Here is a 23,189-nt window from a genome sequence, read left to right on the forward strand (position 1 = left end):
TAAAACCTACCTTCTCCAACACATAGGCATGAACTGCTCATAACCAAGCTCTCTTGATTTGACATGCTCCTAATATGTGGCCGAATCAAAGGGCTTGTGGCGACTGGCATCATAGCTCCTTCAAAGGGTGTCATCATTTCCCAAGGCAGAGGCCAGTTTTTGTGCTGTTTTGAGTAGCCACGTGTGAAACCCAGCAGGGGGAAGCAGACTTCTGCGCGTGGGTAGTTCTTTGACGTTAGATGCAATCCTGATGACCCTGCTCCACCTCTGCCCTTCCTGAGTTCCTCTGTTCACCGCAGAGGAGTTGGAGGGCTCAGCCCAGGGAGCTCCATGGCACCCACCCGCTTCGCGCAGACAGCTCGGAGGCAACGTCACGTGCTACTTTGACCTTTTTTTTTTCTCCCCTTTTCATTTGTTTTCTTTTCCTTTTTGTTTTCTCTCTTTTTCCCCTCTCCCCTTTCTGCTCTCGGGATGCAGCCAAACGCAAAGCATGGAAACTAAACCGTGTTGGTAGCCTGCGAAATATATACAGCAGCAGCACCAACACCGAAGGTAACGCCTCCGCACCTCCACCCGCCCACACCTCCACCTGCCTCTTCCCGTCTCATCCCCTGCCCGCCCCTTCCTTTCCAACACAGGCATGGAAATGCGATTTGCCCAAAGCCGCATGCTCCCTTATTGTGTTTGCAGAGTCATTCCTGTGGTCTTTTCATCTTTTTGTTTGTGTGTTTTATTTTACCATTCATGTTCCTTTCAGCTTACTTAAATTTTGACCTTTCCCTTCAGTCGTAGAGTAGTGATGTTTAAATTACTTCAGAAACCTATTTTCTCCTCTTTTTTCTTTTCCTTTATACATGTGGGCACTCAGTGTAATATTTCCCAAGTTATTACAGTTTTTAAAAGTGTTAGTATCAGGTGTAATGATCTGTAGCCAAATACAATAGTGTGCCGTGACATTTAAGTAACAGTCTTAATTTGTTTTGTGGAAGCATTCTCCATAATGCTCTCTGCAGCTCTAATCCACAGGCAGGCAGGCCCGGGCCATTTGCATGGGCTGCTATTGCTTGTAAATTCAGTATTTTGTTGTGTTTCTAAAGGTCGTCTGGTGCCAAAGTTCACAAATTGACTTGCGTTGCTTTTTTCACCGAAGACAGCCGTCATTGCTTTTGTATAATAGCAGATTGAATTTTTCCCCCACCTTCATTTGAACAACATAATTATAAATTGCCTTTTTTTTATGATTACAAATGTCAAGGGTCGGAATTACTTTGATGCCAGGCAAGGGAAAACCACCACCATCAGCCCAAGCGCACATAAGGGAGGCGGCGGGGGTATCGGACGTGTGATGCAAAGCAGGTCACGATCCAGCGATCTTGGTATAATAGGGGGAAATTTTTTTTCACTTAAGTGCAAGCCAAATGGGTCAAGTAATCGCAAGCTCGTGCCCTAACACTAATTGACTTATTTGGGGATTATTATAACTGTAATATTTTTCTTAATGTCACTGTTTTCTGGGCTGTTGATTTTAGCGATTGCCAAGCAGTGGCATTAAATCTCTTGTAAATTTTAAATTGCACGTTATTTCTGTAAACAAGTCCCTCTCTTCACATCCTGGTCATTAACCTTTGCTGATTTATATCACCATCCTCTTTTTTCTTTCTTTCACAATTACTCCTGTCTTGCCGCTGAACGCCCTGCTCTCAGCCAGGAAAAAAAAAGAAAAAGAAAGAAATCTGGAAAACAAATCTACATTTTCACTATGGCTTGTTAAAGAGCCATTTTTTAATCATAATTTTTTTTTTCATTTCTCAAGGGAAAATTGTTGTCTGTTAAGATACGAATGGAGCTTGGCCTCATTGGTATCTTCTTTCAAAGCACTCAAGAAATAACCAAATGAAAGAGGGAAAAGAATAGAAGTTAAGAAACGGTCATTCAGTATCATTTTTGTTGCATTTTGAAGGGTATTAGTGTACTCTTTTCACCGTTTTTTAAATGTTTTTCAACTTAGCGTGCATATCATTTCTCCTCCCTGTGTCCTTACCAAATATGTTGGGTTTGCTTTTTTTTCTTTTTTTTGGTATGCATGTGGGTTTGTCGCAACGAATTTGTTTATTGACTTCCAGCCTTTAAAAAAAAATTGTGAGGTCTGGTTTCAAATGCAGTGTATAGAAAATTGGGGGACAGCAAGGGGACATACCTCCTTAGCCTTGAGGGCAAATGGTTCCCTGAGACTTGCTGATGGGCCTTCCTGGAGACACTGGTGGGTGACATGGGACCCAGTAGAAACAGGAGTGAGGATTTGCAGCAGTGCGAACTTCTCAGCCTTAGCTTCTCAGGTAATACACAGCATCTGCTCTGCCCAGCACCTCGGAGGGGCGGAGAGCGTGAATTCCTCTCTGAAATCTGTCAGTACTGGATAGCACTGCAAACATGGGGTCCCTCTGTCAGTAGCTATGAAAGGCATTCCTGGGGATATTAAATAGTGACTGCATATCCAATTGTCCCTCACAATTTCTTTCATTTTTCTCAGTTATAGTAAGTTTCTATTTGGTGTTCAAGGTCATGTATGAATTTTCAATTAAAAGACAGCATTCTTCATTTACTTTGGGTTTAAGATTGTACACATACAATCTCATTTCATACGGTTTTTAATAATGTATTACAGAATTGAGGCCAGACGCAGTGGCTCATACCTGTAATCCCAGCACTTTGAGAGGCTGAGACGGGTGGGTCACCTGAGGTCAGGAGTTTGAGACCAGCCTGGCCAACACGGTGAAACCCCATCTCTACTAAAAATAAAAAAAAAAAATTACTCAAGCATAGTGACGAGCACCTGTAATCCCAGCTACTCAGGAGGCTGAGGCAGGAGAATCGCTTGAACCCAGGAGGCGGAGGTTGCAGTGAGCCAAGATCACTCCACTGCACTGCAGCCTGGACGACAGAGCGAGACTCCATCTCAAAAAAAAAAAAACAATACATTACAGAATGTATAAAATTATATAAAATAATTGTCAAATTCCTTTCTGATTTACAGCCTTTTGATGTATGAAGTTATCACATATTCACTGTCTGTAAAGTGACCCTTCATGAAAATTTGTATCCTGAACATTTTAACTTTTGTTTTAACCTCACGTCGTGAATGTTACACTAAATATATCCATCCCCAAGTGGAGTATCTTTTAAAGTGGTCCACTTGAGTGATTTACTCAAAGGCACCCAAAAAACACCACCTAAGTAAGGTGGACACTGGAGTTTCCTGTGTCTAGAGGGAGAACTTGAGCTTCAAGAATAAGAGGAGACCACCCACTAGGAGCTGGGAGTGGACTCAGCTGTTCTGGGACTTTCCTCAGGATCCTGGTTTAGGAGAGACAGGCAGAGCCAAGGTTTGAGTCTAAGGATCTCTCTGAAGCCCTTTTTCTTTTATGTCCTCTCTCTTCCGGCCTCTGGACCACATTATCTCATTTAATCTTCACACTCCCCCTGCCAGGTAGGTATCATGTTACGGATGGAAAATTGGGATTCTGATAACTCAAGTGATTTTCTGCAGAACAAGCTAGCATGTTCCAGAGGCAGGACGTGTGCCCAGATCTCTTGACTGTGGGACCTGCTCACAGATCCACGTGGAAGGAGTTTGTGGATGGATGTCAGGAGTGGATAAAAACAAACAAAACTTACAAGGGAAACGCACAGACAAGATTAAAAAACAAAAATATTTTATCTTTTGTCTGTCCATTATGGCTAACACTGAAACCGAGATAGAAACTTTGGATATATATGATTGCACTAATGTACAAACTTTTGTTGCTTTTTAACAATTAACTTCAAGATGGGTGAAATTGAGTTTTCTTCAGCCAGAATGCAGCTGTAACTTTAACATCTCAGGAACCTGTGAATGGAAGGGTGTCTTAATGGTATGATCCTCCAATTAACAGCTGTCTCCCAACCCAAGGGAGAATAAGATCTAAATACCAGATGACTGAGGCTAGACTCACGAATGTTCAACTGAAAGTAAATGTATTGGAGAAAGAACAAAGAGGACCAAGTGGCAGAAGAGTGGCCGTTGTGCAGGAGGAAACTCGGGAGGGAGGCCTCTTCGCTGCACTGCAGGGCAGAAATGCACAACACCTGGACCCATCTCCAGGCCTCACCTACCCCATGCAGCTAAACAGATGACATTATCATCTGCTGCGAGCTGGGTGAACACATGGGCTCTTCCAAGAGCATTTAAGCTCTCTGTTTTTGCAGAAGAAAAGTACTTCCAGTACCTAAATAGATAAAGGAGAGAGGTGTTAGGAAACAAGGGGGCATTTCTTGGGGTGCCAAGCCCATTCCCTGGCAGCAGAATGAATACTTAAGATAGGCCTCTTCAAATAGGTGATGACGCTTGCATCCAAGTGTTAGCCAGATTCAGTACTGGCCTAAAGTCCCAATTTGAGCCCGTCTATGAAGGCCCGTTTCTGTGGATTTAGAGCTCGCCCCAGCAACAGGCCTGGGAAACCTCTGCTTTGGGTACTTCCGTTCACCACAGTGGGCCAGATCGCTGGAACCCAGTCTCCCCGACACTGCGATTCCAAGCATAGGCATTGCCATGGGGAAACAGCAAACCTCCTTTTGGAGATTTCATGACAGATACAGCTTCGAGCCTCAGGCCTGCAGTCAGACCCGCACCTGCCTTCTCCACTGAACAGCTCAGATGGTCACTGTTCCTCTGAGCAGATGTGAGCAGGCCTAACTTGTTGGCCATTCCCTCCAACACTCATTTTCTTGGTCACAGTTCTGAGACTTCCAACTCATTCACAGTTAAACAAATTACAGGCCCACATCTGAGAATGATGGTCTTGCTGAGTGTGAGGTAGGCCTGCCTCCTTGTTCCCGACTCTCAGGTCCCTGCTGGGATGCGCCATTGCCTGCGCTGGGTGCTGGGGCAATGGAGAGGGTAAGGGTGCACCCGCCCACTGCCCTCAGGGAGTTTACTGTCAGTCTAGGAGGCTGCACAAAGGATCTCATGCAGAAGGAGGGAAGAGGCCCTGGATGCTCTGGGGGCTTTGTGGAGAGCAGAACTACATTTGATTTAGGGGTCAGGACAGGTATCACGGCCTGCGGGATGTGACAGGAACCACAGTGACCGCATTCTCAGTGCTGAGCAATTTCCTACATCCTGTCATGCACCCCTAGCAGAGGGAGATCTTTTCCTCCTTGTTTTATAAAAGAAGAAACCGAGCCTGGGAGAAGGGCAGGCGTCAGCCCCAGGAGCTCTCAGGAAGACGGGGCTGGAATTCCGGGTGGAGGCAGCAGCCTGCACCTGGACGGGGCTCAGTACAGAGCCTGCAGCACCCTTAGGCTTGAGTGTGAGGTGTGTGCCGAGGATTCTTTTGGGACCAGGACCAGTGGAGGGGACTAGATGATCCACAGATCTGCAGACAGCTGTCATCATCATCTCCAGCAGAAGAAGAAGGCAGCCCTGCCTGACAATCTGTGACCCATTGTGTTGTGTGTTTCCTGAAGGACTCACTGCAGTGTCTGATCAAGGCCCCCGCCAAATGCCCCGGCAGTCTCCCCAATGCCCCGTGCGGGTCCCCACTGTGAGAGGCTGCCTTCCAGAACCTGCTCTCTGCAGTGATCATTCTCCAGGCTCGGATGGGTTCTCTTTCACACTGAATCATTGCTCTTGTTTGTATGAGGCAGGCATGGGCACCAGACTGAAGCCCAAATCTTAACTCAGGTGGTCTTGGTTCAGTCCCACATCCCCACTTCATAGCTCTAACCTTGGGTTCTTGATGTGTCTTCTCTGTACCTCAGTTTCCCCACCTATAAACTGGGGTGATGACACCCACTGCACAGGGTTGTGGGGAGGAGTCAGCAAGCTAACATACCTAGAGATGTGGAACATGGCCCCTGCATTGCTCCTTGCCTAGGACCAGTAAGCCCCAGTACTCAAGCACCCAGATTCTCTCTGTTTTCAAAGAAAATTGCAGTGTTTGAACGTTGTTTATGTAGCCAGGAACAGAGATTTGAAAAGAAGTGTTGCCCATGAAGCATAGGGGGGAATTTAGAAATGAAACTTAATCTGTTTTCTAGACTTTTACACCTACCCTCCTGCTTCCATTTGCTGTCATCTGAGAAGAATCGTCAGTTGTAGAAATTTGGCTAAAAGCGTGAGCTGTGGAGTCACACACGCCTGGGTCTCATCCCCTCTCTGCCACTTCCCAGCTGTGTGGCTTGGGATGCTTTCCTGGGTCTGTCCTTCCTCTCTGTTCTTTTCTTCCTCGCATGGAGACAATAAAACCTACCTTGAAGGGTAATTGAAGAAGAAATGAAGTGAAGCCTATGAAGCGCTTCCCACAGAGCTGGGCACATAGGGAAGCTGGCCACCGTGGCTGCTATTAAATTGCTATACAGACTTATTTAATAGAAAAATGACCCAAAGACTCCATGGAGAATATCTGTGGACTATTCAGTAGCCCTTTTTAATGTATTGGTGCAGAGCAGAGCTGGCCAAAGCCAGCCCTCCTCAGTGATGAGCAGTACCAACTAAGAACTAATGCAGGTAGGCCGGGCACAGTGGCTCACACCTATAATCCCAGCACTTTGGGAGGTCACGGTGGGTGGATCACTTGAGGTCAGACATTCGAGACCAGCCTGGTCAACGTGGTGAAACCCCATCTCTACTAAAAATACAAAAATTAGCTGGGCATGGTGGTGCGTGCCTGTAATCCCAGCTACTCCAGAGGCTGAGACACAAGAATCTCTTGAACCAGGGAGGCAGAGGTTGCAGTGAGCCAAGATCGTGCCACTACACTCCAACCTGGGCGACAGAGCAAGACTCTGTCTCAAAAAAAAAAAAAGAACTAATACAGATAACTTCAGATTTAGGAAACCCTTGCACGGGGAATAACTAGAATTGACGTTTTGGGAAGAGAAGCAAGATTGCTCATTTTTCTAGCCCCCTCCTTTTGAAAGGATGACAGTCTTGGGTATCAATCACCTCAGCGCTGAGCAGCACCTAGGAGAGGAAGCCCTCACCGTGGACAGTGGAGGGTGCCGCTGAAGATTCCTGGTAAGCCCGGGTCTCCTGATGGCCATGCTGGACTCTTGCAGAGGAACCCGCCTTAGGCCTGCCCAACATGGCCGTGCTCACTTATTCCTATAATTAGGAGTCCCAGGGGACCTCTGCAAAGCGGGGAGTGTGTCAGGATGAGTAACAGTTACTGCTTAGCAACGAGATAAATCACCACACGTGCCTATCGTTGCTTTGTCTTTCTAAACTGAATGTTTGGGCCTGGAGCTTTCACAGGGTGTCTGGGACAGAGAAAGTACAAGGGAGACAGCAACACTCACCCCTGCTGTATCACAAGATGTTTTCAATTTGCGGTCAGATAACTATTTTTTTTTCCCAAGAGCTTTGTTTTGGAGTCTTTTCTTAATTTAAGACAGGCATGGGCCAGACATGGTGACTTACACCTCTAATCCCATCACTTTGGGAGGCTGAGGTGGGCAGGTTGCGTGAGTTAAGGAGTTCGAGACCAGCCTGGGCAACGTGGTGAAACCCCTTCTCTACAAAAAATACAAAAATTAGCCAGGTGTGGTGGCGCATGCCTGTAGTCCCAGCTACTTGGGAGGCTGAGGTGGGAGAAGCACTTGAGCCCAGGAGGTGGAGGTTGCAGTGAGCGGAGATGAAGCCACTGCACTCCAGTCTGGGCAACAGAGACCCTGTCTCAAAAAAAAAAAAAAGGCACATATGGCACCCTACAGCTCTGGAAGCCAAAGCTTTCAAATGGAGTTTCTTTACACGTGGCCCTTGAACTGCTATCCCAGCTTTTTATAATGTGTTTGAAAAACAAAAATGTCCTTTTTTTGTCATGAGAACCTTCCCATGGTAATATTTAGTTGTTAAACATTCCTAACCTCGTAATTGACCTGTGGGGATTTGCTTCTTCACAGAACTAATCACACTCTTCTAAATTAAGCCAGAGGACAGCACCTCTGTTGGACTCTCTTGGCTAGACAAAGATATTGACCAAATTCAGAGTTTCCAAAAATAATTACCTGAGAACCGTGAACTGCGTGTGTTTATAATGATCTTTTGTTTTTGTTTAAAATTAATAACTTCTCAAGTATACTAAGTATATCCATAGGTTTCTTGGTTCTGTACAACCCTGGTCCATATTCTCCAGGCTTGCCTACAGTCTTTGTCTTTTATTTTTGGACAGAGAGTCTCACTCTGTTGCCCAGGCTGGAGTGCAGTGGCACAGTCTCCGCTCACTGCAGCCTCCACCTCCAGGGTTCAAGTGATTTTCATGCCTCGGCCTCCTGAGTAGCTGGGATTATAGGCACCCGCCACCACACCCAACTGCTTTTTGTATTTTTGGTAGAGATGGAGTTTTGCCATGTTGCGCAGGCTGCTCCCGAACTCCTCACCTCAAGGGATCCGCCCCCCCTCCCAGGCCTCTGAAACTGTTAGGATTACAGGCTTGAGCCACCGCACCCGGTCAGCAGGCTTTCTTTCACATCAGTCTTTTCCTACAAAAATGGGAGAAAATTTGAAAATAAAAACTGACTTTCTAATACTGTGTTTTGGCTGACATCTTAGCGTGTGCGCTTTTTGTCATAATTGGGTAAAATATCTAAGCCACACGCCTATTTAATAGATGCTTTTAAAACAGAAATATTGGAGGATTTTACAAAGCGTATGAGGAAAAATAGCATTAAAGCCCGGGTGTGTGCGTGACATTGCCACACATTGCCTGTTAGGGTCATGGTAGAGGGAGAAAGACCACAAGGTAGTGAGTATATTCCGTCTGAGTTTCCGACCCCGTTGCATTGACAGTGGCTACCTGGAGAACTGTGTGAAGAGGAATTCTGGGGCTGCACCAGGCTCTTCAGGAACAGTTAGGAATGTCTGTTTTTAAAAGAAAAGGAGAGAGAGCTTCCCTTTGTCATCCCGGGTCCAGCCTGGCACCTCCCTTGCAGATAAAGCTGAGATCAGAAAGATGAAGTGGGCTGCTCATGGGCACCAGTCCGTCGATGGCAGGGTGGGAAGTAGGTTCCAGGAGAGAGAACCCCAAAGTTGGAGCTCCACTTCAGACAGAAACTGGGAGAACCCATAGCGAAAACTCCCTTGTTAAGAGGGGAAAAAGAAAAAGGGCTTGGCGGAAGGTAAGCGTCGGTGGTAATGTGTTCACCACGGCTTTGTGGTGTGTCCTAAAACAGAAGTCCCAATTCTTTCACCAAGGTCAGGAGTGGAGAAGATGGTTATTTTCTGCTCGGGCCTTGGCTGTTGTATTGTCCCGTCTTTTCAGTGGTGCTGTCTGGAGGCCTCTGGGCTTGGTAGATCCTGCACTCTTCGTACAGCAAACATGACTGTCCCCCAGGCTGAGCATGTCATCTCTGCACCGTTGCGATATCCCATTTCATGTTCATCACGGGTTTCTCATTAAATGTGTCACAAAGGATGCTTAGCCTTGTGGATAGAACACTGGATGGGCCTCAGGAGCCTGGATTTCAGGCTATAGGGCACCCTGGGAGAACCTCCTCTCTCCCCAGGACCCAGATTCTCATCCGGTCATTGAAGAACTTGGAGTAAGTGACTTCTGCATCCTCCTTGAGCCCTTTTCTATTCAGAAGAGAAACATCTCGGCATTGCACCTGCACCCATCAGTTGTTTGTTGTTGTTGTTGTTGTTGTTGTTGTTGTTTTTGGAGACAGTCTCACTTTGTCACCCAGGCTGGAGTGCAGTGGTGTGATCTTGGCTCACTACAACCTCCGCCTCCCGGGTTCAAGCAGTTCTCCTGCCTCAGCCTCCCAAGTAGCTGGGACTACAGGCACACACCACCATGCCCAGCTAATTTTTTTAATTTATATTTTAGTAGAGATGGGGTTTCACCATGTTGCCCAGGCTGGTCTCAAACTCTTGAGCTCGGGCAATCCACCCACCTTGGCCTCCCAAAGTGTTAGGATTATAGGCATGAGCCACTGCGCCCGGCCCCATCAACAGCTTTGAGCCATTTCGCATCATAGCTCGGGACACAGATCCAGGTCCTCTTGGCCTTTGCAAGAGCACAGTGCAGTTGTCCTTTTCCCCAGACCCTTTCCCTGAGACCTGTGTGTGCCTCTGTGCCTCCCTCCTTCCCTCCCCTCGCACCCACTTCTCCCCCATGCATCCTTGTCAGATGCCTCCTGTTGAAAGCAACTTCCAAATGTGAAACGGTTTTCAGCTGCTTTTAGCCCTTTAACCCTTTGTCTGCTAGAATTCCGCAAAAAAATAATTGATGACGGATTGGCCCATTAACCTTTAAGAAAAAAAAAGTTTGACAGCCCAGATTCATGTAATGAGGAGGGATTCCTTGTGAAATCAGTCTGATGGCTAAGTTTCTTGCCCCTGAGGAGGCAAAATTAGCCCCATGGGGCCTTGTCTGCATAGAAACTGGACACAATTAGTGTAATATCCGGTGTTATTAATGTCGTTTGGAATAATTGGGCAGGTTGATTTCGACAGGTTCATGGTGCTAAAATACTATTATAGTGGACCTTTCCACAGCTAACCGTTGAACACAGAAAACTGTTTAAATCCCTGTGAGCCCAATCACAAAACTTTATTAAACAGCTAAGCCCTGGAATGTCACACTGGGAAACAGTACACCGTCTGTTACTTCAGGCTTTGGGGTGTGGTGGCATCTTGATTTTTCAGGAACAGGGGGATTAATTTTGCTGTCTGTGTGTGTATCTGAAACTTCAACATGCTTTTAATAGATAGACCATCAGGAGCTTCTACAACCTGAAATCTGTTTTTACAGTGAATGAAATAGAAGCCACTGCAGTTGTCACAAATAGGTAGTTTGTATTAGTGAAATGACACCACTAAAAATGAAAGCTCCGAACAGGGCATCCTCACAGGCACATGCTCGTTCTGCACGTTTGAAGTGAGGGTGGCAGTGGAGAGTAATGCTCGGCTCTGTCTCTGACTGATGGGCCTCACACTGCCAATTACTGTTTTGATCATTTTTAATCTAGTTGCTCATAAGTAAAATGTCATCACCATGTCACTTCATAATGTGCTGCAGCCATTCGGGGCCATCGGTGATTTGAATAAGGCTCTATCATCTGCTAAAAATTCTTCTTTGAACCTTAGGAGGAGCATGTTCCTGTTCTCTCCACACAGAAGAAGGGAAATTGGGTCCAAAAATCTATTCACTCTTTACATAATGAGCGTAAATGGTCACTGCAGTGCCACCAAAGTGTAAACACGGATTAAACACGGATTAAATCTTGAGATTTGCTAGGTGTTGACCTAATAAAGTCACCAGAGCAGCACATAGGAGATCACCACCAGGATAGATCTTCTCTACTGGATTAGTCAGAACCAGGTTTAGTAACACCAGAAATCCAGTTTTAAAAAAAGGAGACGCTGGGCGTGGTGGCTCACACCTGTAATCCCAGCTACTCAGGAGGCTGAGGCAGGAGAATCACTTGAACCCCGGAGGCAGAGGTTGCAGTGAGCTGAGATGGTGCCACTGCACTCCAGCCTGAGCGACAGAGGGAGACTCCTTCTCGGATGGGTGGGTGGGTGGGTGGTTGGATGGATGGATGGATGGATGTCTTATGTAATGAACTGTAGGACAGGCAGGAGCTTCAGGGACCTCAGAGGCACCAGGCTCCCTGCCACCTCCCATCCCTGGCTTCACTCTGCTGGGCAGCAGCATTCATACCTGTCCACAGGGAGTGGCCTGATAACAGAAGTTTTCCTTCCCATGGAGAGGGCAGAGGCACCTGCACCTGCACCTGTGGGCCATGTCCTGACAGGTCCCAGATAAGAGGGGAAGGCACTCTATGGACACAACTCAGATGTGAAACCCTGGAGGACACTTGATCATGTGCCCCCACCAGGACTGATCAGAGCGGCCAGGGACATCACGTGCTCCAGTTGGCCAACATAGATGGGGCCATCCCTGCTCCCCGTGCTGGCCAGGGAGCCAGACACCCGGCAGGTGGCACGTGGATGGCCCAGAGGACCACCATTTCTGTGTACCATGTCCCCCAGCATTTACCAGACTGACCTGATTGTGTGACCGGACATCAGTTAGAAAGAAGCATGACAGGCCGGGCACGGTTGCTCATGCCTGTAATCCCGGCACTTTGGGAGGCTGAGGCGGGCACATCACCTGAGGCCAGAAGTTCGAGACCAGCCTGGCCAACATGGCGAAACCTCAGCTCTACTAAAAATACAAAAATTAGCTGGGCGTGGTGGCAGGCGCCTGCAATCCCAGCTACTCGGGAGGCTGAGGCAGGAGAATCACTTGAACCTCGGAGGGGGAGGTTGCAGTGAGCTGAGATCATGCCATTGCACTCCAGCCTGGGCAACAGAGCGAGACTCCATCTCAGAAAAAAATAAAAATTAAAAAAAGAAGGACAGTAAGACAAACTGTTGAGAGATTTCTGGGGAAGCTAGTTTCAAAAGGCCCAACCATCTTGTTCTCTTGGCATGAGGAATAGGAGAAGATAACGGAAAGCCACTAGGAGACCCTTCCAGCCCCTATGCCGTCTTTGATTCCCAAGGAGAGCTCGTTTTTTTAAATGTTAATTTGTTTTTAGGAAATGGAGGAAGAGTACTGCCACTTTAAGAGAGGAAAATGATTACACGCAAAAATGGCTGTAAAGTCCTGGCGTTGTGCCTGACAGAATTTGGAGCCCAGTGGTATTATTTTCTATATTTATTATTCCATGCAGTAGATTTGTTATGGATAAACAGATTTCTTCCTGGAAGTTGTAACATGACTATGCAGTTGCTCTATAATCCTTGTGCTTATTTTTTTTAATCTTGGGAGGCAGAGAAAAGTCATATGGCAGATATAAATTAGATCTGAAACTCTACGTATGGGTATTCACCTGTTACCCTCCCTCAAAATAAAAAATGAAGCCACCTAAAGACAGGATCCTGGGAAACACATGGGCCTAGCATAGCTGGATTCCACTCGGCAGTGTTGGTGTAGAGTGGCCTTAATTAGGCTCTGTGCTCAGATGTTAATCCTTCCTCAGGAAGCAAGGTCCAGCTGTTTGGACCCTTGTCATAAATTTCAGGGCCTGAAAATCCAAAAGAAGACACAGGGTAGTCCCCCTGCCAGTGCCCGCCTCTGCGCTGAGCATGTAGGGTTCCATCTCCTGCCTCTGCCCTGCCTCCCCCAGGGCAGACTGAGCCTCTCCCCTCCAGGTGTCCCAGATGTTTGCATCACAGTTCAGCCCCGGTCCCCATCAGCACAGCCTGCCTGGGAGAGGCCAGCCCAGGGTCAGAAGCACCATTGCCTCTTGATTTGGGAGCTGATGCTGGACCCCGCATTGATGAGACAGAGGGGGCCATCTTCTGCTTCTCCAGGGCTAGGCTGAACCATCCGGTCAAAACAGAACAGAAACCCCAAAGAGCTGTTCATCGGCGTCTCACTACATGGTGAACTGCTACTCACACGGAAAAGCGTGGCTTTCAGACCTGCCCTGTGATCACAGGGCCTTTGTGCATGCTTCATACACGTCAGAGACAGACCATACCCAGGGATCACAGAGATGGCACAGCTTCCTGCCCACCACACTTTATCACAGAGCTATTGGTCCTGGGGATTGCGATTCATGTCTTTATTTTTTCATTATTTGTATAGTCCTGTGCTTTTCCAGGTTTAGAGTTACTGCACAGGACTCCCCCTCAAAAAAAGAATATCTTAAGTGAGTCTGGGGTTGCAGTTGGTCCTTAGGATGCGAAGCTTAGCTGTGCTTTCCAGGGTCAGCAGGGTCTGTCATGGGGCTGACCTTCCCAATCCATGCCTTTACCTGAAGCTGGTGCCCATCAGCCTGGGTGCCGGGGTGTCTTGCATCTGTTTCCTCTTTACTCTGTTGGGCCTTGTTGGTGTTTCGTGGTAATTAGCCAATTAGCCCGGGTTTCATTCTCCGGCAGAGGAGACCTGAACCTGAGCAGGCCACCCTCAGGCTCTGGTTAATCCATCAACTCCAGGCAAAGTGTAAAGCCTTCTCTTTGCCACCTCTTCTGAGTGGCTGCAGATACCAAGTGGTCCTTTATGTTCTTACTTTTAGGGAAGTATTTAGCTCATTCACAAGTCTTTGTATCTCTACTTTGCTACCTCAGAGATAGAAATATATGTCTATTATTTGTGAAGGCATGCTTAAATACAATTTTTGTTTGCTAGTGTACATTTTGCAATTAATATTTTTGTATTCATCTTATACCTTGCCCATTTGCCAACTGCTGTTATGATTTTTAATAATTTGTAGGTGATTTGGGGTTTTCTATGAAGACAGTCATATACCATGTGAATGTCTTTATCTTCCTTTCCAATCTCTCGGTCTTTCATTCCCTTATTTTTGACTTAATACACCGGGTAGCAGGGATGAAAAAAAGCAGTTACAGTGGGTGTCCTTGTCTTGAGCATCCTGTAACTGAGTGTTCAAAGGTATGTTTCTGACATCTCACCCTTAGGATTAGTGACGTTGTGGGGTTTCGGGATAGATTATCTCTGTCCAAGGTAATGGAGTTCTCTTCTATTCCTCGTCGGCTAAGGAGTTTTAATCATGCTTCTTTCTCTTATTAATTTTTTTTCTTTCTTCTGGTTGAGAAATTGGACATTCTACTTATTTTCTTGCAGAGGTTTACCACATGGACTTAATTTACTTACCAACATGTGAAGTGAGTCCTTACCTCTCCCAGTAGAGCAGTACAAGGCCCTATGACATCGTAACTCCCATGTCCTCACCGCTGCTCTCACGTTCTCCAGCATTTTGACCTTTCCCATGGTAGACATTGTCATTAGCAGTCATAGTCAGTATTGTTTTTATTTAGTTTTTTTTTTGTTTACATATTTATCAGTTCATTTGCTCACCAACCTGTCTTTCACAAACCTGCCTTCTAGGATCTTCCTGAAATACATCCTTTTTTTTTTTTTTTTTTTTGAGATGAAGTCTTTCCTTGTCACCCAGGCTGGAGTGCAGTGGCGTGATCTCGGCTCACTGCAACCTCCACCTCCCAGGTTCAAGTGATTCTGCTGCCTCAGCCTCCTGAGTAGCTGGTATTACAGGTGCCTGCCACCACACCCAGCCTTTTTTTTTTTTTTTTTTTTTTGGTATTTTAGTAGAGATGGGGTTTTGCCATGTTGGCCAGGCAGGTCTTGAACTCCTGACCTCAGATGATCCACCTGCCTCGGCCTCCCAAAGTGTTGGGATCACAGGTGTGAGCCACTGTGCCTGGCCCTGAAGTATATCATTTAGTAATTTCCCTAGTGGACGTCTATTGGTAATAAGCACTTTTGGGTTTTTTTGCAGAAAAATATATTTTGTTCTTTCCTTCTTTTTCTTTTCTCTTTCCCTTTCTTTTCTCTTCCTTTCTTTTCTTCTCTGCTCTTTTCTTTTCTGTTTTTTCTTTCATAGGGTCTCACTCTGTCACCCAGGCTAGAGTACATTGGTGTGATCACAGCTCACTGCAGCCTCCATCTCCCAGGCTCAAGTGATCCTCCCACCTCAGCCTCCCAAGTAGCTGGGACTACAGGTGCAAGCCACCATGCCTGGCTAATTTTCAAATTTTTTGTAGAGATGAGGTCTCACTGTGTTGCCCAGACCAGTCTTGAACTCCTGGGCTCAAGTGATTCTGCCACCTCACATCCCAAAGTGCTGAGTTGGCAGACGTGATCCCTTGCACCTGGCCTGTGTTTCACTCTTGTTCTTGAGAGAGAGTTTATCTGAATCTCAAGTCTACACTGTTATTTTCTCTTGAGGATATTATTCCACTATCTGGCAACTCTCACTGTTACTCTTAAGAAGTCTGTGATCCGCCTTGATATTTGTTTAAGAGCAATCTGTCTCTAGAGACGGGGTCTCACCATGTTGACCAGGCTGGTCTTGAACTCCTGACACCTTAGGTGACCCACCAGCCTCACCCTCCCAAAGTGCTGGGATTAGAGGCGTGAGCCACCATGCCCAGCCTGTATCAGTAATACTTTGGATCTAAATCTGCTGTTTTGTTTGCAGTGTGTTGGGTGATCTCTGGTTTTGAGTTCAGATGTAGTTGGTCTCCGTCCATGGGAAGCTTTCCTGTAGAGAAGATACCAGAAGCCAAGGGAGCTCTGAGATCTGGGGCCTCCCGGCTCCTTTCCTTGCAGGATTGCCAGGTGCTGGACCCTGGGTTTATGTTTCCTATCTTAGGACCTTATCTGTTGTGCTACCAAAGGTGTTTGCCCCTCAGGGTAGCCTTCACTTTTGCAGGTTTTTAGCACTTTAGGCTCACAATTCTAGTTTCACCTCGTGTATTTGATTTGGGGAAGGAGAAGGAGGGTCCTCTTGAGATCATGCCTCACTGTGGACTGCTGTGTTGTGATGCGGTCAGCTTGGAGGGGAAGCCAGGCCCCAGGAACAAGGGAGAAATGCTTAAGTGTTGGAGAGGAGAGCGACAGCACAAACTTCTTACACAGTAAACTCAGAGAAGTGTTAAAGGTGGGCCAGAACCAATTTCACAGTCAGGCAAGGGCTGAAAGTAGAAGGAAGTGGAAGGGTACAGATTGGCAGATGTTGCTAAGCAGGGCTGTGACTGATGAGATGAAAGTGGGAAGAGGGAGAGGGAGGAATCCAGGTGATTTTGAGATTTTGTGATTAGAATAGCATTGTAATCATTAACAGAAATACAGAACCCCAAGAGGAGCATTTGAAAATGCTAGCAAATCTATGTGATGCATGTTAAATTTGATATGAGGACAAAGTTTTTGAGAAACATCCATAGGCATTTTAAAATCCAAAACTGATTAGATATATGAATTGGAGATATATGTATGGGAACTGTACGTGTCTGTAGGAAGTGACTCTCTAAGCTTCGGAAGGAAAGGAACTCCTAAGAAGGAGGGAGGAGGAAGGAGGAACATTAACTAAACTTGAAGTTTGCCTTCACTAAAGGCCACATGCAGAGGAACCAGTGATCAGAAAGAGAAGCAGTGATCAGAAAGCTCGAAAGAGAACTATAGTTGCACAGTGAGAAGATGGCAGGCACGCCACGGGCACCCCTCCTTGCCCTGGGGTAGACATTGCTAGCTGATCGCAGATCCTTCTCCAGGAGCCTGGAGCCAGCCTTGGAGATCTCAACACAGGATTCTCTGCAGCTGCTCAAAGCTGCCTTCATTGAGAACACAAATGCAAGATAGTTCTCAGCTATCTTGCATCACTCCCATAGGATCTCAGAGTTGCAAGGGCCCTCCCAATCATCTATGAGACGCTGAATTCCCACCAGTCTCCTCTGAAAGGGCCACATTCAAGGGCCTGAAACCCCCAGGGAGCAGAACCCACAAGCCCCATCTATGGATAGTTGTGAGGGGGACAGAATCTTCCACTTGCAGGGTCTCCATCATTTTTTTCTGTCCTGGGTTGACTCCAGGGCACCCGGAACAGGTGTCATCCCTCTTCCATCAGACAGAAGTTCCCTGTGCTCAGAGTCCCCAGTGAGCAGTCCCTGGCATTGGGCTCTCTCTGTGGTGCCTGCTGGCCACCACCCTGAGTGATAGAGACAGGACCACCTCCCCACCATTGTGGATGACACACTCACAGCCTTCACTTTCACTGGGAGCCTCATTCTGGGCTTGCTGTTCACTGCAGTCCTTCAGCCTTTTCATATTTGTAGTTGGGAAGCAAAATCTTCTCCCAAACCTCACTTGCTGTTGGGGTCCAAGGGAAGGAATTCTAGTCATGCATTTGACCATTTGAGTTGTCAGTTCAGCTGAGAGATCCTCCTCTTTTTAGACCTTGGGGATGGGGATAAAACCCTAGTTTATCTGCTATCCCCCAAAACTCTTTGCTTTCAAAATTTGGTAAGCAGACTTTATATGTCTTTATCCAAGTCATTGATAAAACATTGAATATTGAATGAGGCAAGACAGAGGTAATAGTTCCATGGTTGACCACTGCAGACCTTCTGCTAGTTTATGCTACTTAGTACCCCTTAGCTGTGAATCCATATAACTCTATTCACATCTCTTTCATTCACCCTGATAAAAGCCTTGCTCACATCTGGGTGAGTCTTCAGGGTGATCAAGCATCTCAGAAGACTAAGGGGGAAAATATTGCAAGATGGTGGTGCCCATCAGCAATGTCAGGTGCTCCAGAAAGAGGGGGGTCAGTGAGAAAGAAGACTGAGCACAGCCCATGGCCCCTGGCTGTTCCTTGATCTGTAATCTTACAGAGTGAGGTTTCAATCAGGTGGATAATGGGGAAGCATTATTAGAAAAGAGAGGGTGGTAAAGAGCTGGATGCACGCGTGCGCGTGTCTGCTTTGCAGACTGTGTGAGTGAAGGATGAAGAAAAGAGGTGATGATCTCTCTCAAGGATGGAGTGAGATCAGGAAGTGAGTGCAGGAGGTCTGTAGAAGGGGGACATCAAGTTTGCAAGAGAGTGAGGAAACCATGCCAAATCCAGGTCCGCAAGAAGGTATGAGGGGACCAGGTAAAGGATGCAGAGAGACGGGAGGAAAGGACCAGGAGCTGAAAGGAGAGACAGAAATGTTGAGTGACATAGAAGATACTAGACAAGGGAACTTTCTTGTGTCCAGTATACGGAGAAGACAGGTGGTGGGATAGATTTTTAAAGTGAGTGATCGGCCAGGTGCAGTGACTTATGCCTGTAATCCCAGCATTTGGGGAGGCCAAGGTGGGCGGATCACCTGAGGTCAGGAGTTCAAGACCAGCCTGGCCAACATGGTGAAACCCTGTCTCCACTAAAAATACAAAATTAGCCGGATATGGTAGCACATACCTGTAATCCCATCTTCTCGGGAGGCTGAGGCAGGAGAATCGCTTGAACTTGGGAGGCGGAGGTTGCAGTGAGCTGAGATCATGCCATTGCACTCCAGCCTGGACGACAGGAGCGAAACTCTGTCTCAAAAAATAAATAAATAGAGTGAGTGATGAAGCCATAGAACAGCCACTGTAGGGAGCACATTTAGAAATTAGCTCAAAATAGGTTCTGATGTTCCTGTGAACACTTACATGTATTTGTTCCCCTAAGTAGAGTTTGCATGCATAGGTAAAATTTGTTTACATAATTAATCGGGCAGAGCCAAACTGTGCTTTAGCAATTTAATTTGCAAGTTTTGTCTTTGCATGAGATACTGAGAGTATTACAGTGCAAGATACCAGATAGCAGCTACTGCGTTGGGATGAGGCAAAAAATAGAGACGTTCCCTTGGCGCTTCATTCAGATTTCCATTGTTTTTATCACTTTGTGTTCAGTCATCTGCCTGCGTGTGTGCCAGTCCTCACCACGTAGACACGTTTAGAGGGCACAGGCTTCTCCTGCATGCTGGAATCCCTTCCACCCAGCCCAGTGCCTAGCACATTGGGGAGGGCAGCTGAGGACCACAGTGACCGAGCCCTGCACCCATACAGTGTAATACAAGCTCAGCTCTTAGCCTTAGTTCCAGTGACTGTAGCTCATGACTGGCTAGAGCCAGACATTTGAACAGGAAAGCTTTACAGGGGACCAGTTGTGCAGAAATTTAACCGGGAAGCTAATGGTTGTAATTTTTTTCACTAGAAGATCCAATAAATGCTGATCAGAGGGAGCTTTGACACATGCATTTGAATTTCACAGATTAAACAAAGTGTGAGCCTGTCGAGTTGATCTCCTAATGAAAAATTGTCACATCCCACCTATGAATTACCAAGTTTTCCTTATGATCTAACTGTGAGTTATGTAGTTTTTTCATACCTTACCTATATGTTCACTAGGAGAGTTTTGCATAAAATACATGAATTGGGGCACTATCCTATGAGAATCTGTATGGAAAAGGTTGTAAATCATAGTACTAGGACTTAAAAGCCCATGGATCAAGAAGCTGGACCAAGACGCACAGATGCAATGGCTCAGTCAGTAATTGCACGATATCATTGTAAGTCAGCCATGGTGAAACCTATGTGAAAGTTACAGTTACAATGATTTTTTTTTTTTAATGAAATCTCCAAGTCCCTGAGTGTTTAAGGTCGTTGTTGAAGGCATGACCTGCAGACACCCTGACCCCCACCTTCCTCCCCCACCCCTCTTTCCACAGCAGGTGGAGTGTTTCATTCTGCATAAATACACAGGTGGCAGGGGTGGGGTGGTCATTTGTTCTCCAAATTCAAGAGCCCAGTAGATTGGGATAAAATTCCTGAGCAACCAGACCCTCCCATCCTGACCTGTTGTCACCAGCTCTCCAGAAATCGGGAACCAGGGTGACTGAGAGCACAAAGGACACCCACATACCGTGTGGGCCAGCTGAGGGCTTCCTCCAAAGACTCTTCTCTCCCCTCCCACTCCAGCCCGTATTGGTCCCTTTCAAGGACAGGGTGGGTCTCAGTGCCGACACCCCAAGCGGGGCTAACCAGCCAGGGCCTCAGGCCCGACCTCCACTCAGCATGTGCATCACAGCACTTTCCTGCAGCCCCCAGAATATGCCCAGGGCACAGTGGCTGTCAGCACCTAGGGAGTCACAGACCACTGAGGGGCTGGTGGAGGCCATGGGCCCTCTCTGGCTGGGTGCTGTCCCCACACCCCTGGGAGTGGGGCTTGGGAGCATCACTGGGCTGCTCAGGTGGAAGGGATCTCTCTCAGCCACAAAGAGGGCTGCATATCCACCCAGCCAGAAAGGAGTGGGGAAAGGGTGAGTGGGGTGGCACGTCCTCATGTCCCAGGCTGCAGGCGCATTGTGAGGAAGGGCCTGGGAGAGCCAGTCTAGGTGAGGTCAGTAAGCCGTGCTTGGAAGCTGGGCTAGAGGGACCAAGAGTCTGGAAGATCAGAGGTCCGTGCAATAGACATGAGCCAGCCCAATGGCCACGGGCTGGTGACAGAGATAAGTAAAGTGGTTGGCAGGCAGGTAGATGAAAGTCAGTACCAATAATAGTTGCTCGCCAGGGGATTATAATGCAGCTAGTTCACAGGCCAGGGCCCGGAAACATTGAGTCGAATGAGATGTTGTGTCTGAAAACCCAGTTGAAGATTTCTTAATGAGGGTCTGGTGCAGTGGCTCACACTTGTCACTCAGCACTTTAGAGGCCAAGGAGTGAGGATCACTTGAGATCAGGAGTTTGAGACCAGCCTAGGGAGACACCATCTCTACAAAAAATGTGTAACAATTGGCCAGGTGTGATGGTACACACCTGTAGTCCGAGCTACTCAGGAGGCGAAGGCAGGCTCGCTTGAGCCTGGGAAGTGGAAGATATAGTGAGCTGTGATCGCACCACGGCACTCCAGCTTGGACAACAAAGTGGGACTCCATCTCAAAAACAGTTCTTCGTGGTTGTATGCAATTAGTTATGCTTTTTGCCAGTGGTGTCTCCTCCTTTGGCGGGGACTTGGGGGCTGGGAGTGGGGACAGGAATAATGAACAGAGGCCGACGTGGATCTGTGGAGTGTCTCCTATGGACCAGGCCCCTAGTCCGCATCGGTCTGTACACTTCATGGAACTAGCAGAAAAGCATTAGACAGTCGGTGCCCTTTTCCTTCATTTTATGGGTTAGAAAAAATGAACCTCAGGGGAGTCCAGGAACTTGCCCAAAGACTTAGATGTGGCAGGTGGGGTCGCAGGGTATACCCCCAAGTTCCTCTCTTCCCATTGCAGACATGGCCCCAGAGTAGCTACCAAGTCTGGGGCCTGTCTCAGCTGAGATCCTCCTAAGGCACGCGGGATCCCATGCACTCTCCCCGTCTGAAAACGTGGGAATTGATGCCTCTCCCACGGTAACAGGTCCTCTGCCATAAAAGAACAGAACCTTCCCGCGTTCCTCCATCCATGGAGTGTCTGTGGATCTACGCGAGTGCTTAGATAGAAATTAACCCTGCATCCGGAGATTAGCGGCCCTAACTTAATTTTCATCCCACAGATAAGGATGATCAGCCATGAGTTACATGGTTATTCTCCTAAGTTGCTTTGTGTGTGCACCACACAGAGACGCTGACATCACTCGTCGATTTCATCTGGCCTTGTCCCCTGAGCCTTGATTGAAACCTGGCTAATCCATGCTGGCCTTAGGAACCACATCTGGACTGTTGGGAGGTGCATGGATTCAAATCGCCGCCGCCGTGGTTGTCCAGTGCCGTGCGCCTCACCGGCCCGTGCAGGGGCAGCTGAACCCAGAGGCACTTCTGTGACAGAGGGCCAGCAGGGGGACTGCTGTCTCATAAAAGCTAAACTCTTCATCCCACACTCTGTGTTTCAGAACAAGAAGAAAATTTTGAGTTTATCATTGTGTCCCTCACTGGCCAAACGTGGCACTTTGAAGCCACGACGTATGAGGAGCGGGACGCCTGGGTCCAAGCCATCGAGAGCCAGATCCTGGCCAGCCTGCAGTCGTGCGAGAGCAGCAAGAACAAGGTGAGGCCCCTGGCTGCCCAAAACCAAGGCTGGGGCTGCTCAGGGGGAGTGCAGGCCCCAAGTAATGCCCCAGGGAGGAGAAAATAGAGGACCAGTGTGAATGACAGGACCTAGCTATTCTTTATGAGCAGAAAGCTCAATAACTAAAACGATCAGAAGCACTTTGTGTCTATACCATCATACGTGAGTATTCCAGCCTGACCATGCTTCCCTGGCAGGAGAGCCAAGGTTAAATCTTCACTCTGTCAGCTAATCCCAGAGGGAATCTTTTGGACTCTTGTGGCTTCTGGGTCCACATTTATTTTTGTTTTGGACAGAATACACTCAGAAAAAAAGAGAGACGGACTTAAAAGATGCACTGTTCTCGTAAATGCCCAGAATTCAAATCGACATCAAGTTGGAAAACCGTCTCTTGTTAGGGACATAAATGAAAAGTAGATGGGTCTGTATGAGCGTGCAGGGAGTTTGGGAAGATAAAGTTTCTATTATCTAAATTGATAAAGCCTGGTATGTGTTTTATTCAATAATTAGAGGTGGTGGTGCAGCTCTTTTAGAATTTGTCTAGCAGGTTTTCTGGTTCTCACCAGAAAAGGCCACCCCCAAATGTTTCTATATTAAAAAAATAATTAGAGGCAATTTGTTTTTTGTAGTTACTTAGCTAGAAAAGAAAAAATATTTTAACCTGTATTTTTTTTTCCTTTGGAGAGAGTCTATCTCTGTCACCTAGGCTGGAGTACAGTGGCACAATCTTAGCTCACTGCAACCTCCAAGCTCAAGCAATCCTCCCACCTCAGCCTCCTGAGTTGCTGGGACTACA

The 23,189-nt window shown here is 47.2% G+C and overlaps 1 protein-coding gene and 1 non-coding gene across 16 annotated transcripts in view; both read left to right on the plus strand.

Moving 5' to 3' along the window:
* The window catches only part of AGAP1 (ArfGAP with GTPase domain, ankyrin repeat and PH domain 1), a 640,400-nt gene that overhangs the window by 523,152 nt on the left and 94,059 nt on the right, over positions 1 to 23,189 (plus strand). For 7 of the 15 annotated variants that reach the window (XM_034955413.4, XM_034955412.3, XM_034955410.3 and 4 more), the window contains 2 exons: positions 478 to 552; positions 22,218 to 22,372. In XM_034955413.4, coding sequence (XP_034811304.1) covers positions 478 to 552; positions 22,218 to 22,372 — 230 coding nt within the window. Of the gene's footprint in view, positions 1 to 477; positions 553 to 2,665; positions 7,882 to 22,217; positions 22,373 to 23,189 lie in introns of those variants that run through there. The other 8 variants (XM_034955414.4, XM_034955417.4, XM_055109248.2 and 5 more) reach the window with 2 other exon arrangements.
* On the plus strand, positions 22,907 to 22,970 carry LOC112439148 (U7 small nuclear RNA). The gene has a single exon (XR_003027450.1). It is a non-coding gene; the product is annotated as a U7 small nuclear RNA (small nuclear RNA).

The sequence above is a fragment of the Pan paniscus genome, chromosome 13, assembly GCF_029289425.2.
Source record: "Pan paniscus chromosome 13, NHGRI_mPanPan1-v2.0_pri, whole genome shotgun sequence".
NCBI classification, from domain to species: Eukaryota; Metazoa; Chordata; class Mammalia; order Primates; family Hominidae; genus Pan; species Pan paniscus.